The sequence below is a fragment of the Leptodactylus fuscus genome, chromosome 2, assembly GCF_031893055.1.
Source record: "Leptodactylus fuscus isolate aLepFus1 chromosome 2, aLepFus1.hap2, whole genome shotgun sequence".
Lineage (NCBI taxonomy): Eukaryota > Metazoa > Chordata > Amphibia > Anura > Leptodactylidae > Leptodactylus > Leptodactylus fuscus.
In genome coordinates this window covers 221,380,495-221,398,697 of record NC_134266.1, presented here as the reverse complement: position 1 = coordinate 221,398,697, position 18,203 = coordinate 221,380,495, and the positions used below count along the sequence as shown (strand labels likewise).

The following is an 18,203-nucleotide window of genomic DNA, read 5'->3' as shown; positions in this document are numbered from 1 at the left end:
TGAAACAAATCACCGCACCCAGATTTGAAACAGTATATCTCCCACAACAAATTTGTGATAAGTCAACAAAATTGTATCTAATGATAATAATTAGTTTATACAATATTGCAGTAATGTGTAGCAGATGTTATTATACATTCAGCTGTAAGCTAATGCCCATCAAACTGAAAATCTCTGGTTCACTGGCAGAGTCAAATGTGCTACTTATTATCTCCATTAAAAAAAGTTTGCAGTTATTAATTAAAAACGCAGAGTCTAAACCCAGCCTATGTGTTACCATTCCCCTAGTCATATTGAACAGTGTCACAGTATGTGGGGACACCCCTAATTGGTAACGTCCAGTTGACAATTCATACAATCGTTTCTAGCAGAAATATGATAGAAACAGCACAAGTGTCATGTGACTCTAAAATAAATGCAGAAAACATATGAAAAAAAACAGTGGTATACATAACCTCAGATTTCCTTTGGCCTTCACGGTGACAGGTATGCAATAATTGGGAGGCATATAGGAGTCACTCTCATTCAGCTATATAAAACACATACTATAAAGTTTTCATTCATGTATTCCCTAAGTCACTTACAACTTCATCTTCTGGGATAGGTATTTTCTCATCAAAATAACTTGTGAATGGCTCCCCCTCAATGACTGGCTCGATACTTCCATCACTGATATCCGTTTTAGATCCATGGTCTGCTGATTCACTTTCTAGAAAAGAAAGATTTTTTTTTTCTAATTAAAAGTCATTGAATGTGCTAGTAAATGGGATGTCCAGGATTTTCAATAAAATGTACAACTAGGAAACTAATATACTCTGCTGGTTCCCATTGGTCTTTTACTTGTCCTGTAGTCATGACATGACATCCATGTATATGTATGGCACAAGACTGGGGAGAATAGCAGCAGTCCTGAACGGCACGTTATCACTGTAGAACCAAAGACCAGCGGGGACCACCCAGAAGCAAAAGGAATAATAGAGCATAGCATCTTTTTATGTTATAACATTTCATGAAAAAAAAACCTTTACCAGCCCCTTTATATAAAGTCAAATAAGATGCATTAAGATTATTTATGCAGACATATCCTTCACTTTGTCTGGAATATGGGCATAAACCCTGGTAACCCCACTCAACACTCCTTTTATCAACCAAGAAGGATGTCTAGTATGACTCAAAGGTCTTGGACTGGCAGCCTGCATTATGTCCCCCAGATGTCACCTGAAAGATGCAAAAACTGCTAATAACGGACGACATAATGACCTGACTGTGAGAAAGGGGGCACTGTGGGCAGTATGTAAGAGTAGTCTACTTCAGAGGTAGAATGGGAATTTCACAGAAGATGTAGGACAGCAAAATGGGCGAAGGGACTTAGAGAAATCTGAGATCACATAATAGCTCTTAAAGGTGTCAGATGGTTTTTCCTCCCTATACTGACCCCAGCATCAAGTAATGACCTTCCCCATGATGCCCCTCACTAAGCTTTCTGTTTCTAAAAAGTCAAGTTATAAGCCTTTAAATCCTTAGATCGGTATATATGAATTTACTTTAACTAGTCATAGGATGGGGGGAGCAGCTTCATCTAGTCATTCAGTCATCATACTAAATCCCACCCTGTTGGGTTGGTGGATAGATAGCATATCAAATTGACATCTGACAGTGAGAGACAAGTCAATCACATCTTAGTGATTGTATGACTAGATGAAGCTGCTCCCTGCCCCCATGACTGCTGAAGGTAAATTTGCATATGCCGACGTAAAGTTTTAAAAACTTATAACTTAACTTTTCAACAACAACAGAAAGCTTACCAAGGGGCCCCATAGAAAAGGGTCATTTTAGGGTGGGACTTAATATCTGCATGCAGCGGAGAGAGAGCCATTCTGTTTGTACAGCAATCCATGCTAGAAAAAAAAGAGGTAACCTGTGATTATGTGAGTAATTACGGAAGGTGAAAGCAGTATAAAGAAAGACAATTATTACTATGGAAGGGATGGGCTTTCTGGTCATATAACGAGAAATAAAATATAAATAAATAATCTTCAAAGTGTCCCTTTACGATAACATATTTCCAGGGATTCTGCTTACTATTATCTCCTGTAGCATGGCAGTTGTATAGCATGACATGAAGATGCTGTAGTGTCTAATAGGGTTACAATGTGTAACCACTGTAACAGAAAACAGCTATCAAAAGCATGCAAACCCTGTCAGGTGACCAGGCTGTTTCAGGATAGATATGCACAACACACCCTTCCTCAGCGTTGCTCTCTATTGATAATGACACTTACCAATGTGTGACATCTCACATGCTTGCATGGCCATTTCAGCAGGGTTACACTAGCTTGTCCCATCCACACCACAACCTGCCTCACCTCTGTCAATGTAGAACTATAATGCACAACAGGAACTTGTCCCAGTGGTATAAGGATAATGGTCACGAGGATTAAGGGATTTAAGCTTTGATGCAATACAAACATGTAATAAGTCTATGATAACCGTAAGGTAAGGCCCCAGACAAAGCAGTCATCAACCAGGAGGAAAAACTTACCGTCTAAATTCCGGTAATTCTGATCAGACATGGTGGCACTTTTTTCAGGTGTATTGCTTTCTTTATTGGCCACATTAACTAAAACGAAAAAAACCACTGAGTTAGTCTGATATAAATAACACCAAATGAAATCTATACAGAATAAGAGTAAAAATATTCACAATAAAGCCTTAAAGGGACCCTGTCAGGTGGTTTTTCCACTGGTCTCATCATCTGCAGAATGAAGTCCTTACCTTTTCATTGTTGTCCTCTGTAATCTTTCATCTGACTTTATGCTTTCAAACATTTATAACTTCACTTTGCTGCAATTGTGGCAAGTTAAAGGGGCTCTATCAGCAAAATCATGCTGATAGAGCCCCACATAAGCGTGAATAGCTTTAAAAAGGCTATTCAGGCACCGTTAAAGTTATATTAAACTACCCCCCTCCCCCCCCCCCCCCCCCCGTTTTAAAATAAAAAAGAATGTGATCTACTTACACATCGTGCACGCTGGGTGGGCACTCAGGGTGCGCCGTCTTCTTCATCCACGCCTCCTCTTCCTCCGATGTCCTCGGGTCCTGTCTTCCTCCGGCGCTCGCTAACTGACATTGATAAAAATAAATGGCCCGGGCGCATGCGCAATAGCCGTAGTAGAAGCCGCGTGCTACTGCGCATGCGCCCAGGTCATTTTTTTTTTTTTTTTATCAATGTCAGTTCGTGAGCGCTGGAGGAGGACGGGACCGGAGGACATCGGAGGAAGAGCAGGCGTGGATGAAGAAGACGGCGCACCCTGAATGCCCGCCCATCGTGCATGATGCGTAAGTAGAGCACATTCTTTTTTAGGGTTTTATTTTAAAATGGGGGGGTAGTTTAATATAACATTAACGGTGCCTGAATAGCCTTTTTAAAGGCTATTCACACAGCATGATTTTGCTGATAGAGCCCCTTTAAGTACTGGAATCTGCACATGATGGGGCCGATTTACAGTGGAAAATCTACCTGACAGGTTCCTTTAAAGACTGGGTTCCTATAAGTAAATTTGCAGCTGATTTTGAGTCAGATACCGCCTCAAAATAAGCTCCAAATTCCATCCACACTCCCATTGTATCTGGGGCCGCAAGGACGAAAGCCTCAGCAAAAAGTTGAAGCTTCAGCTTTCTGCCATGGGATGCACATGGCTGGAATTTGGAGAGGAATCTGCGGTTGCCTCAAACCCCTCTCCATATCCTGTCGTGTGAACCTGCCTAATGCAACTACATGTATAATAATTCAATATACTACTACTTTCAATACAGTCTCCAAGGTTGTTGTATAAGCAACTTTCCTATTTGAAGGGTTCTTTGAAAAACGTCTAAGATGTCAGAGTTTAGATCCTTGGGGTCCAGGTACTGAGTGAGAACCCAACCAAATGCTTACAACAAATAAGCAGAAGGGCTCATACAAATAGGTAGAAGTCTATGAGTCCATACACTATTAGAGCAGTTGGGAGGTCAAACCTAAAATCCCCGCCAGTCATGTCAGAAGTTTTATAAATTGACGGGTGCCCTTTAATTAATTACATTAACCGAATTATTCTTAGGGTTTGTTCACACGGTGGAAACGCACTTTGGATCAGACGTGTATTTTTACCACAGTTGTATCTGAAACTGTTGCAAGTTTGCCTGGCCTTTAGCGCCATTTAATGGAGTTCATGTAGTGTCGGCCATCTAAGTGCAGCATTAGTGCCATTATCGGGGCACTACCGGTATTTTGTTTATGTTTGGGGGGGGGGGGGGTGTAAATGTAAAGGAGTTTTTTTTTTTTTTTTTTTTTTTTTTTTTAACAGGACCAGATGTATTTTTAAACCTTCTAGGAGTCTTGAACCCTAGGGAGGCTGACCACTAATACAATATACTACAATGCTAACACATTGGAAATGTATTTTATACTCTAGTAATGCAATGACAAGCCTGGCAGCCTGGTAATGGATTGCTGCCCCCAGACCTCATGCAGACCTCATGTGACTGAGACATTTGAAGGTGTTATACCTGTGATCAGTGCAGACACAAATAGCGGTATTGTTGCCATGTCTCCGGCTCCTGAACAGTCGCCATATTTAAAACCTGACAATTGCCATAATAGTAAAGGTTCAAGGCAGTCAGTCACCAGGGTGAGCCATACTAATCCGTCAACAAATAGGTCATTCTCATCGGATTGTAACACTTTCTTCATTATCAAAATTTGTGCCTCTGTTGCAGAGATATTGATTTCTTTCACAATCTGGAGCACCAAGAGGAGCTCCGTTGCTGCAAACTGCTATGCCCCACATTGCACCAATATGTCCCACCTCACTTCTTTGAGTAACAGGGCCAGATAAGCTTTCAGCTTAGCGCCCTGGCCCTTAGTATTGAATAGTATAGATGTCACTAAAGCTCTGGTGAAATAGATATCTTACTGTAACCTGCTCCAGGTTGCAATATTGGGTTCTTTCGACTCTCCCCTCTCCATAGACTTCTATAATGAACAGTATGTCTTCATTGAAGACAGGTATGAGCACTGAATTACTCAGTTTAGCAGGCTGGAGAGGGGTAACGAGGAGACAGAAGCATTTTCCTCTGATGAGAGATATTACAAAGTTTCTTGTGTTCACTTTGAAGTATTCCTTTAAAAAAAAAAAAGAAAAAAAGAAAATTTAAATAAAGAGTTATTCTTTAATAGTGCTTTAGAAGCTGGAAGCGTATGTTTACTAGTTAAGCAAATATTAACCTCAGGCTGGCATTGCCAAATACCATCTTGTACAGTCAAATATGCCAACCTTCTGGGAACAAATAATCAGATGTAGTTGTCATAGTTGTGTAACAGGACAGTAGGACACGCAGCAAGGATTAGCAGGTTTCAGCTCCCTTTAAACATTACAATTTGGAGGCAGAAACCACCAGCACCCTATATATATGGAGACTGATCATGAAGAACTGAGAATATAATAGGATTGTGCGATTAATCCAAAGTGTCCAATCTAAGAGGTGGGAAGTCCTGTGAGCGGAGTCGGCACCAGAGTCACTCCCCCTCCTCTGCCATGTTACCTGTACTATGGGACGGGCTGAATACAGATGTAGCAGAGTTAACCTGAATGCCTGCAACTGGTTAATCTGATGCAGCATGATATCTTATCACACAATTCAAAAACCAATGAAAAAAAAAATTAGGAAAAATGTTTTCAATGATTTTCCATTGGTATATATAGATGGAGCAGAGTTAAGCTGTTGCAGAGTGATATAATAACAAAAGGCAGCCCCCACAGTCCAGGTAACTAGCAGTGAGCTCAGGACAGGAAGAAAAACGTGGAGCAACTTGGGGGCCGACTGCTGTTTCTGAAGACTAGCGTTGCACCTTTGTTGTTCAGGTCTGTTGAGGGACCCAAAAAAATGTTGAGGCGGACCGCTAAACAGTTACAGACCGAGTCTGACTATAATGGGATCTTTTAGGTGTTCGTCCATTTAAAACTGAAACCGGCGGAGGAAAAACTCCTTGGTGCAGGACTTTTTTTATCCACTGATTTTCGATGGACATAGTCCATAGTCTCCAATTGTGAACACAGCCTGACCAAGGATAGAGACCAACCTGGAAACCTGTGAGGGGCACAAACAGAACCATAAGTAGTTATTCATATCCCTGGAGATCACCTTTGACATATGTAGTCACTGATGCAAACAAGGGTAATGGCAGGGGGCATCTGCAGCTAACTAAAAATGAAGTCCTTGTAACTATGGCTAACAGTGAATATAGATCAAACATGGTGCTTGTCACCAGGCGTCGCGCCCCACACAGGCCCATGTGAATGGAATATATTCTAATCCAGTTCTGTGATTAACATTCTCTGGGGTGGTGAAAACCCTTTAATCTTCTTAGGCTTGGTTTACATGGCACTTTTCCCCTGAAGAATGCATTTCTTCTGTATGTAGACTGACATCAAACTCTGCTTTACGGGTACAGTAGAAATGTGCTGCTCATTACTGCAATTAAAAACTACACGCAGCGCTTTAGTGAAAAAAAAGCGCAGCGTAAACCCAACCTTACACTGCAATGACAAAATGTGCCAATGCTCTAGAAATTTACCAACCAAGTGACTTCCCTAAAATACCAAAGTGACAGAGATACACAACAGTACTAGGAACAAGGAAGAGTAAGTACAAGTTGTCTATATACATTTATTATCAGCGGTATGTCCCCGGGAAGAGACAGCAAACCGCATTACCCGACAAATCCTTATAAAGGGCCTGAATAGATCGCACAGAGGTCTAGCAACCAAACATGGCGCACTTTTGAGAAATGATCAGGCATTATGTACATATACATTCAGGAAATCCTCTAACTTTCTGCCTCCAGGAAAGGCCGCCGATAAATCCCATTGTATGGGGCTAATCCTCGTGCAGATCTGTGGCAGAAATCCAAGGGTCAGCCTCAGACTTCTGCTGCAGATTCTCTTGTAAATGCATATCGGATTTACTATGGGCAGAACTGTGACATGTGAACATAACCTTACTGTCCATTAGAGGTTCAAGGACAAGGTTAGGCTATGTTCACATTTGCGCCAACAATGTCCACCGGAAATCAGCGGCTGAAAAAACCTCCTGCAAGTTGTTCCGTCCACAATTTTAAAACAACAGACACCCGACAGACCCCAATATAGTCAATGGGGTCCACCATATGTAATGGCTAGTTTAGCAGTTAGTTTTTGGTCTTCCAATGGACTGGTGACAGCAATGTGAACTTAGTGTCAGACTCCACTCTATAACATCAGGAAGCTAACTAAACCATATTCAGCTTGCAAGAACCTGCTTTAACTACATTAGATGCCCCAAGTCCAGAGAAGTCATAGCAGGCTCTTGCCCCTTCCACTCCACCACAGCAATCCCAGAACGTCACTATTTCTTACCCTTAGATCAGAGACTGAATCCTCAGTACAAACACGTAGTTCTATAGCACATGACTCACTGTATAGCTGCAGATATATTACTGTACGGTATGTACTTTATGCACAGCAGCCATACTAGCCGCATTTACTGAGCTTCTTCTGAAGTCAATGTTAAAAACAGAAGCCATCACATGAATACTGAACAAAACCTGAAGCTGTAACAAAGAGCCGTCTGTTGCGAGACCAGTGACTGCTTTGTGTCTGTCTGCCAAAATGTATAATAATGTGATAACAAGAAAAAAAATCCAGTGCAGCAATATATTGTATAGCAGAAATTATTATTTCTATTATTCTGCATCCCCACGACCTCTAGGGTTATCCAGGGTACATGATGTGGTCTAATATAATAAATAGCTATTACAAAGGATTTGTAAAATGACTCAAGGTATACTGTGGTATGCAAATATAGGGATCCCTGACCTCTGTTATGTAGCAGAAGACGGGCTCATATCTGTAAGACGTTTATAGAATATCCTGCGGAGAGATGGGAAAAACCTTTTCAGCCTTCAACTTGAACTTCCTTGTAGACATAAAGACTGAGATGAGACGACAATGCCAACAAGTATTTTATTACAGAAAGCGGCACTGTGCCAGTTCATGAACATGAGAGAAACAAGAATCACACTATCTGAAATCCAACATGTCCGATCCTTGCTTCTTCCATCAGCAGATACTGCAGGACGGGCTGCAATATATATGTGTATGACCAAGCTCAGCAACGCAGTAGCAGGTAACAGCACACGACTGCCAATCCAGTCATCTACCAGGACTCTCAGAATGAAAGGGGCTATGGGGGAACCCTACAAGTACATGGAAATAATGAACGGAAACAGCCAGTACAGCAAGATATACAGTATGTGGAAATTGTCCATCATCACATTAAAAGTGAAGAAGTTTACCCAGAAAATGCCACTTATTCTCTCCTCATGGAATGACCAGAACAGGGGGGGGGGGGGGGTCATTTGTGGCCACATCTGACCAGGTGACTTCATACGACATTAATTTCTACAGGATTGTTGGAAATCGCTAAACTCCATCTATGGCCGTTCCATATAGATGAATGTAGGACAACCCTTCTGTGCAACTATTGAGCCATTCAGCTAGGAGTACAAGTAATCCCCTGTTCTCTGGATAGAGGGGATAGGTTGTGTTTGTGGGAGAACCCCTTTAGGTGTTACATAGTTACATATGGCCATCAAGTTCAATCAGGGCATGGGAAATGTCATAGCATTCCATAAGTTTCCTAACAGTGAAGAAGCCTTGTCGGGTCTTGAAATTAAACCTTTTTTCTTCAGGTGGAGAGAGTGCCCTCTTGTTTTGTTAAGGGATTTTACACGGAACAACCTTTCCCCATATTTCTTGTATGGGCCATATATGTATTTATACAGGTTTATCACATCTCGCCTTAGACGCTTCTTCTCCAGACTACACAGATTTAACTCCTTTAGTCTCTCCTGTCCTGCAAGTCCATAACCCTTTTAATACAAGATGGTATTGACAATGGATGCTGTAATTTACCCTTTATCTATAAATATACCCAGGTCCTTCTCCATCAGTGACTCTTTCAGCTTTATCCCCCTGGGACATGTTGTATGCAGATTATTTTTACTCAGATGCAGAACTTTACATTCATCCACATTGAACCTCATTTGCCATGTGGAAGCCCAAACACCCAGTCTATCCAAGTCTGCTTGTAATGTACATACATCCTCCATAGACTGGACTGTATTACATAGCATGGTGTCATCTGGAAAAATAGAGACCCTGCTATTAATCCCATCTTCTATATCATTGCTAAATAAGTTAAATAACAGAGGACCCAGCACTGACCCCTGGGGTACACCACTTATATACAGAGGACCCTGCACTGACCCCTGGGGTACACCACTTATATACAGAGGACCCAGCACTGACCCCTGGGGTACACCACTTATATACAGAGGACCCAGCACTGACCCCTGGGGTACACCACTTATATACAGAGGACCCAGCACTGACCCCTGGGGTACACCACTTATATACAGAGGACCCAGCACTGACCCCTGGGGTACACCACTTATATACAGAGGACCCAGCACTGACCCCTGGGGTACACCACTTATATACAGAGGACCCAGCACTGACCCCTGGGGTACACCACTTATATACAGAGGACCCAGCACTGACCCCTGGGGTACACCACTTATATACAGAGGACCCAGCACTGACCCCTGGGGTACACCACTTATATACAGAGGACCCAGCACTGACCCCTGGGGTACACCACTTATATACAGAGGACCCAGCACTGACCCCTGGGGTACACCACTTATATACAGAGGACCCAGCACTGACCCCTGGGGTACACCACTTATATACAGAGGACCCAGCACTGACCCCTGGGGTACACCACTTATATACAGAGGACCCAGCACTGACCCCTGGGGTACACCACTTATATACAGAGGACCCAGCACTGACCCCTGGGGTACACCACTTATATACAGAGGACCCAGCACTGACCCCTGGGGTACACCACTTATATACAGAGGACCCAGCACTGACCCCTGGGGTACACCACTTATATACAGAGGACCCAGCACTGACCCCTGGGGTACACCACTTATATACAGAGGACCCAGCACTGACCCCTGGGGTACACCACTTATATACAGAGGACCCAGCACTGACCCCTGGGGTACACCACTTATATACAGAGGACCCAGCACTGACCCCTGGGGTACACCACTTATATACAGAGGACCCAGCACTGACCCCTGGGGTACACCACTTATATACAGAGGACCCAGCAGGGTCATTCCATATCAAGTGATCCAAATATTTTTTTTACCTGACGTCTTTAGATTTTTTTTATTTTTATTTTTTATGAAGTACAACTTAAGTTAATTACAAATAAAAAGTTTTGAATTTTTTTCTTCATCAGTTAATTTTTTATAGAATTCTAAAGTTTTGAAAAAGTGTGAATTTTGGCCTGGTATGGCTTTACATTTTTTAACATATCTTGGGCTAGAATTAAGATAAATAGGTGGGAGAGGCATCATTTTTCTCAGAGCGGTATCGGCTTTCATTTGATATGTCACAAGACGATGTTTCTTTATATTTTGTTTTGGAGAAATCAAATTCAAAATTTTGATGCGCAATTGTGAAAAAAAACGTATGTTTTAAAATTGTGAAAAAATGTATTTGTGTTACTTGTGTTCTTGGTTATATTTGTACAGGTTTTCAACTTGGGACCAAATTGGGATCACCCTGGGGTACACCACTTATATACAGAGAACCCAGCACTGACCCCTGGGGTACACCACTTATATACAGAGGACCCAGCACTGACCCCTGGGGTACACCACTTATATACAGAGGACCCAGCACTGACCCCTGGGGTACACCACTTATATACAGAGGACCCAGCACTGACCCCTGGGGTACACCACTTACATACAGAGGACCCAGCACTGACCCCTGGGGTACACCACTTATGTCAGAGGACCCATCTTAGCTGCAATCCTTTACCACAACTCTCTGCGATCCTGTAACTTGTTTTCAATCCAATTATACAAACTATATTTTTCAAGCCAATGTCCCTGAGTTTATCCATCAAATGTCTAAGAGGGACAGTGTCAAGCGCCTTTGCAAATTCCAAGAACATGACACGCACAAGTGTTTGAGCATTTCAGTTTTTCCTACAGACCCATTATCTTCTCCTGACATAGAGAACTTTTGCTGAATTGATTACAAAACATTCGCTTTATCTGTGTTCTGCAAGAACTAACTGTACAAACGTACATGAACGTCCACCATAATCCCTCCCTCACCTCTGAGCCACTTGGAGGAAGATTATTTATACTGACAACAGGTGGCCATGCTCCTTAGATAGCTGTTGGTCAAACACCCATTAGCTGCTAGCTATTCCTGTGGACTTACCATACATATGCACACTTGGTTAGGCCAAGCATGCACGTGTTCTCAATGGGGGAACAGTAATAAGCTGCTGCCAGATACTTATGGTGGCAGCTTATCACCCATGAAAGCAAAGGTTAAGGCATATTGAAATCCCACATGCCAGAAAATTTATCATCAGAGAACTAGAACACTACTATATACATTCAATGGTTGACCACTGACATGATGGAGTTCATTTAATGTGTATGGCTACCTTTAAAATATGTATGTAGAAAGACTAGTATTCCTCCCCCCCATTGTCAGATTTAACCCAAGTATCAGACTGTATGTGACCCCTTACAATACAAGGTTGTGATATTATCATTACAAACCCCACACACTTCAAATCACTAAGTGGTTCACAAAGTGACTGGAGTGGTTGTAAGAAGAATCCTTGTTTCTTTATGGCTACCTATTCATATACTAATCTATAAAATCTAAAAGCAAATTTAGTAACACAACAAAGTAAAGTGATAAAAGTCACTCCACACAGAAAGACCCAGGCTGGTATCTAGAATACAAATATACACAGAATAACTTTTGACAAAAATTTGCATAGGTCATGCATAGTAAGGCTCCATGCACAAGACCAAGTGTCCGGTCTGATGTGAGGCCGAATTGGCAGAGGAACGCACTGGGAGTGACACCCCGAGTACAGTCCATGATGTTCTCACCTTTATGGGGGCTTCTCGTGGGTTCGGTTCCAATAACTTGGAGCAGGATAGGACGGCTCTACGTTCATTGGAACAGACTATCGGAGGCCCCCTCGAAGGAACATCGGCCTGCACACTCACTCAAGTGCATTAGGCCTAAATGTTCGGAGATATTCAGTTTTTAGCAAGTAAATATTAGTTTCTACATGAAAAAGTTAAAGGGGTGGTCCAATACATATTTTTACAGTTTATTAGGGCTGCTAGACCATAAACTTGGACTTGCCTCTCCTCGTGCCTCTGTATAAAAGTCACTTGGCTGATGTCACCAGTGATGTTTCATTTGTGTCAGGTGACCGTTGTAGCGAATCACAGGCCTCATTGGTGACCTCGTCACAAAGAGCACAAGATTGTTGCAACGTGGCATTTGTGAAAAGGTGACCCCCGAGGCCTGTGATTGGCTGCAGTGGACACCTGACCCAAACAACCAATGAATCTGTATACAAACCGCTGTCAAAGGAGGCCCGGGGGACAGGAAAGTACTTGGTTGTTAAGTTTATATCCCCAGGATCAGTCCTATTCAATAAAAGTAAAAACTGGACAACTCCTTTAACATTTTATGTATCAACTCTCCATAGTTTTCTGGATCTTTGTTTGCAATCATTCAATAGGACTGAAGCTTCATTGTTCACTTCTAGCAGCTGCTGCAGGAGAAATGTAATATTACGTGGCAGATGAATGGCCGTCTTATACAAGAACGGCTCGAATTTGTAAGAACAGGAGCCATTGGTACAGTACAGCTCTCAGTTCTGCTCCATAGATGGGAGATTGGCGCAGGGGAACCCTCTCAATGACATCATGCCCCCTAACAAGCTATATGGAGATGGGTTGCCTTTGTGAGACAACCCTTTAAAATCTAGAAAGGGTCGAGCTAGAACAGCAGACAAAGCCCAAGGGTAGGAGAGTCTAGACAGGCCATAGACTGTAACAGGAATCCATTGCAAATGTTCACTTCCCACCGTAGCCTTATAGTTCCCGCTAGCAATGACACGTTTCTAAAACATAAGAAACATTTTCCACTGGAAAAATTAACTTGCGCACGTGTAAATCCTGTCCTGGTGGTATCTTACACATATTCCACTAAACACAGAGGAACACAACTATCCCATGTCCAACAACCATTTTCCTATGAACATCATCTCAAAGTTTCATTATCCTGGAATAATATTTTGTGCCTCCATCCTGACCTTAGTCGAGCAGGTGATCTGAAAATACATGCGGTGTTCCCCAGGGTTGTCGCTAAGCCAATTTAATGGGCTCAAACTGTCCCACCAATAGACAACGAAATAGAATACCACATTTACCACAGCAAAACTATTTCCATTTCTACTCCCTTACATTTATATTTCCCATTTTCAACAACTTTAAAGGGATGACCAACACCAGAAAAAAAAAAGTTCACTGTAAATAAAGAAACTTACTTTTATAAATGTATGGATGGCCTTTCATGTGGTCCAAGAAGTGGAGTCCCCGTGATCTGTGATGTTCTGACACACAGTAGTAGTAGAGCTTCCCACACATATGTGTCGGTGACATGTATGAAGAGGCTGTCCGTCTCTCTCAGTACTTTAGATAAGCCAGCCCCCTTCATCATCATGGCTGATGCAGAAACACAGCATTGGTGCTTAGATAGTGGACTAAACAAGACAGCCCCTCATCATGTTACCAATACACAGGAAGAGGGAGAAAGCCCCCTACCACCTTACTGTGTGCCAAAACATCACCGTGTACAGAAGCTCAGGACATCCGAAAATCTTAAGAAATCCAATGGAAACATGACTTCAATAAACATACTAATTTGTCTTTATCAGATGCTCTGCACCAATTTTGCTCCTTTAAAAGCTACACCACCTTGTTAGGACAGAAGTCATTCCAACCGTATGTGGTCCTGTCCATAATATGGCAGCAGATGGAGGTGCACATGACCAGACATCGCTCTGCATCCTCCATTGTAACACATTGCACTGGTTCATTCCCTGGTGAACGTGGTTGAGATTTATCATAAGGGGGATTTTTAAAGTCAGTTTTGCAGGAGTCTGCATGGTCGTAACGTGTCCCAAACAACTCAAGTTTTATGTTATGTTCAATAAATATGGATCATTTGGGGTATTCCAGTCACAGCAGGTCCAGTACTCAAAGGATAAGGGGTACCTTATACCTAAATACTGAAAACCCCGCCAGTCATGAGAAGTGGGGTGCTTTGACCCCAGTTTTAAATAGAGCAGGAGGTTGGACAGCAGATACCTCTCCATTCAAGGTAGAGAAAAACATGCTAAATTGGGGTGCAAAGCAAGCCGGATATCATGATCAATGGGGGCCACAGCAAGCGGATAGGAGGAAACTGACTGTGACCGAAATACTCCTTAAAGTCAGACTTCTGACATGAGACCTTACTCCTTTATCTCCACTTTGTATACTAGCTTTTTACTGGAGTGATTGCAAAAATATTTACAACTTTAACTAAATGCAATAAAAAAATAAATAATTATAAATGATTCCAGACTTCTGTCTCGCACAGCTTGATAGATCCCTCAGTATCTTACAATGGGGGATGCAAAATTATGTGTTTGGTTACAAGCTGCTCCATCTTCAGCATAAGAAACTGTTCACACGGAGGAATTTGAGGCGGTCTTTTGCCCTAAAACACAATGTCGGGTAATAGGTGATCCTTGAGTCACAAGACCACTGACTGACAGTCATGGGATCCAAAGCAAGATCAAGCAGGGCGCTTCTTTTATCAGTGTCCTTCACCGTCTCCCATTGAAAACAATGTAAGGCAATTCCAGCTAAATTTCGGAGCTAATTTTCAGGTGGAATCCATCTCAAAACCAGCTCCAAGCTCCTCCATGTGAACAGCCCCTTACTGATCCACATGTGGCAGGACACCTCACCCACAATGCAAATGCAGTGAAGACACCAGAGAGGAGTCCGATGAGAACATCACTCAAATCTCTTTGTAAACATAAGGGCTTTTTATTCCCTTCAAAGCACCCTAGGGGTTGGACGCAAACAGTATAGACATATTTGGGATACTAAACCGCCAGTCCAATAGAACGTGGTTGCGGGTAAGTGTCTCATATTCTCCTGCCAGGTTCCCTTTAAAGAGTTTCTTTCTGGTGTCAGACAACCCCTTAACTATACTTTGCATGAGCGGTCAGATACAGAGTATCATATTGTCCCCATAGAAGTCAGTGGAGCCTTAAACATCTGCACTCGGGATTAATACTTGTATCTGTAATGTGAGAAAACAGCACTGACAATGGCGATAAAAATACAGACAATAAGGCTTCGGTCACACCTGCGTTCAGTGGCCATCCCCCATTTCGCAGACCTTTTCTCTCTGCATTTTTAGGGCAGAAACCTGGTGGATCCCATTATAGTCTATGGGCTCTGAGGGTTCCACTTTTAAGCGGATTGGGCTTTTGTTTTTTGGGTTCCCAAAGTAGCTAGCATTATACACATAACTTCACTTGTACAATACACAAGGCAACTACAAAGCTCCCATGTTATGTATTAAGCTGCTGACTACCAGGACATGCTGGGACTTGCAGTTCCACTACAGGGCGCAGGTCTGCACAGCGCTGGGAACATTCCAGGACGTAGTAAGACTTTATTCACACACTAGACCTGTTGCAGCACTCCTGTCACTGCCCCGTGTATAGGCGAGCTGCAGAAATCCATGCGCTTGTGCAACAGCAGCCCCCTTCAAAAAACGCAACTCCGTGTTCAATAAATCTGCTACGTGTGAACGTAAACCTAAAGCTGCCAGTACTCAGTGCGGTGCTCTCGTACAATGGAAACAATGTTATGGCAAGTTCTGCTCTTGTCAGGGCTTTACTATGCCAGTGACAAATGTATGGGCAGCTTTACCCCCAGCCAAGGGCACCACTGCTGTGTACTGACCGGTCTGTAGCCGGATACACAGCCGCACACCATGTGACCTGCCCGTCACGCCGTACAGCTGCCTGCACCACAATGGCTGCCACAACCACAAGACACTTCCCGCCACCTCTGCTGCTACTCACCTACCTGCACTGGATCCGCTGCCGCCGGTCACACGGGACAAATCACCTCGCAGTTTCCATGGCAAATTCCGCCATTGTGTCACCGACAAAGTCCGGCCCACAGTGACGTGCCCCGGAAGGATGAATGGCAAACCCGACGTTACCTGAAGGAGAAGCCCTCTGCTGGCAAGTTCTAGTAGTGCAGGCGGTGAAGAAGCCGGCAACATCTCTGGAAAGAAAGCAAGGAGTGCTCTCTGCTGTGTGGAAAATGCTTCCCCCTACTGTGAGGAGAATGCTCCCCCTTCCCCCTGCTGTGAGGAGAATGCTCCCCCTTCCTCCTGCTTTGAGGAAAATGCTCCCCCTTCCCCTTGCTGTGAGGAGAATTCTCCCACTTCTTCTTGCTGTGAAGAGAATGCTCCTCTTTCCTCATTCTGTGAGAAGAATGCTCCCCCTTCCCCCTGCTCTGAGGAGAATGCTCCCCCTTCCCTCTGCTGTGAGGAGAATGCTCCCCCTTCCCTCTGCTGTGAGGAGAATGCTCCCCCTTCCCTCTGCTGTAAGGAGAATGCTCCCCCTTCCTCCTGCTTTGAGGAAAATGCTCTCCCTTATCCTTGCTGTAAGGAGAATGCACCACACACACACACACACACACACACACACTGCTCTGGCATGGCAGTACATTTTTTTTTACAATATCTGTTTAGATGTCTGTATTTACTATGGCCTTCTCTGGCAGCTTTTGTCTACTGCTGCCCTGACAACAGAGATGGCCATGGGAGTTACAGAATACAAGTTCTTCTGTATGTTCTGATAATGTATTTCTTTTATTACCATATATTACTATGAAAAAGTATCTTGGATATTTTGGAAACCATATATTACTATGGATCTATTCACACAATACCGTCGGTAGGGGTGCAGAGGTAACAGCTGCTACTGGGCCCTTCACCCTGAGGGGGCCCCAAAAGGTCTCTCTGTCCCAGAAAAAAATATCTCCTTGCCATGTCACCTTTCAGAAAAGTGGCAAGGGCAGATTAAAACAGAAAAAGTCACAATTTTTTGCAGAATCAGAAAGCAAATGATGTATACACAATATCTATCTATACAATCTGATAGGATAAGGTTGACTCCACACAATGAATAATGAGGTATTTTGTGTTGAGAAATCACTGATATTCAGATGCACAGAACACACTGTTTTCAGCTCTTCATTATAAGTACGTCTTGGCATCCAGCATTGTGTAATAAATACCAGTTCTGTGCAGATCTTACAGGTTCCTTACTCCTAGATACCTCATGTACCCGTCCTGCAAATGTTTTACTTTCCTAATAGTTTGGTCTTGATGTTCTCCAGAACTCACTACTCTATTGTGAAGGTAAGTCTCTCAGTTATTTTGGAGCATCTCAGGTGGTCCATGTGCCAATTTCTGCAATCTACTTGGCATAGATTTCAGCTGTTACTTGCACCACTTTTTTGGTGTAATAAAATAGTAAATTGCACTGCAGTATTCTGCTTAATCCTAAAAGAAGGAGTGGGGTAAGAACACAGAAGTGGAGCAAATCTTTCCTTATACTTTCTTTCTGTAGATTCTATTCCTGATTCTGGAATGAAAATACTGATGCATTTTACAAATGATCCATGTCCTTCAATCGCTGCTGCTCCACTGATACAGGCACTGCTGGAAATCTTTTCTTTATTCCCCACCATTCCTGAGCAATCATTTCTGTTTCGGCCCCCTATATACTAATAAGGGACCACTAGAACAGACAGTCAACTTGAGACGCCCACCTGACAGTACAGAAGCAATTATCATATTAGGTGCTGAAACTAACAGTACCAATTGCTCAGGAACGGTGGGGGCTAGAGAAAAGATTTCAACTGTTGTCAGAATCAATACGGCAGCGCTTATTAAGACATGGTGGAGGCAATGAAAGGTCCTTTTTAAAGGATGCTCAGAACTGGAGTTGGGGTAGATGGTCTTCTTTATTTTTTTAATATAAAACAGTAAAAGCCCCATTTAGCAGCTGCAGTCTTAGTCTGATGGTAAGTAAAGTACTTCAAATACTGAGCACTTCAG

At 42.9% G+C, this 18,203-nt stretch overlaps 1 protein-coding gene across 3 annotated transcripts in view; it reads right to left on the bottom strand.

Annotated features, from left to right (window-relative positions):
* SLC11A2 (solute carrier family 11 member 2) overlaps nt 1–16,254 on the bottom strand; it is a 56,614-nt gene extending 40,360 nt beyond the window's left edge. For 2 of the 3 annotated variants that reach the window (XM_075265651.1, XM_075265653.1), the window contains exons 1-3: nt 16,154–16,254; nt 2,543–2,620; nt 585–709 (exon numbers count right to left, since the gene is read on the bottom strand). In XM_075265651.1, coding sequence (XP_075121752.1) covers nt 585–709; nt 2,543–2,573 — 156 coding nt within the window. In that variant the 5' untranslated portion in view covers nt 2,574–2,620; nt 16,154–16,254. Of the gene's footprint in view, nt 1–584; nt 710–2,542; nt 2,621–16,149 lie in introns of all 3 variants that reach the window. The other variant, XM_075265652.1, reaches the window with a different exon arrangement.
* Between the last annotated feature and the right edge of the window lie 1,949 nt (nt 16,255–18,203).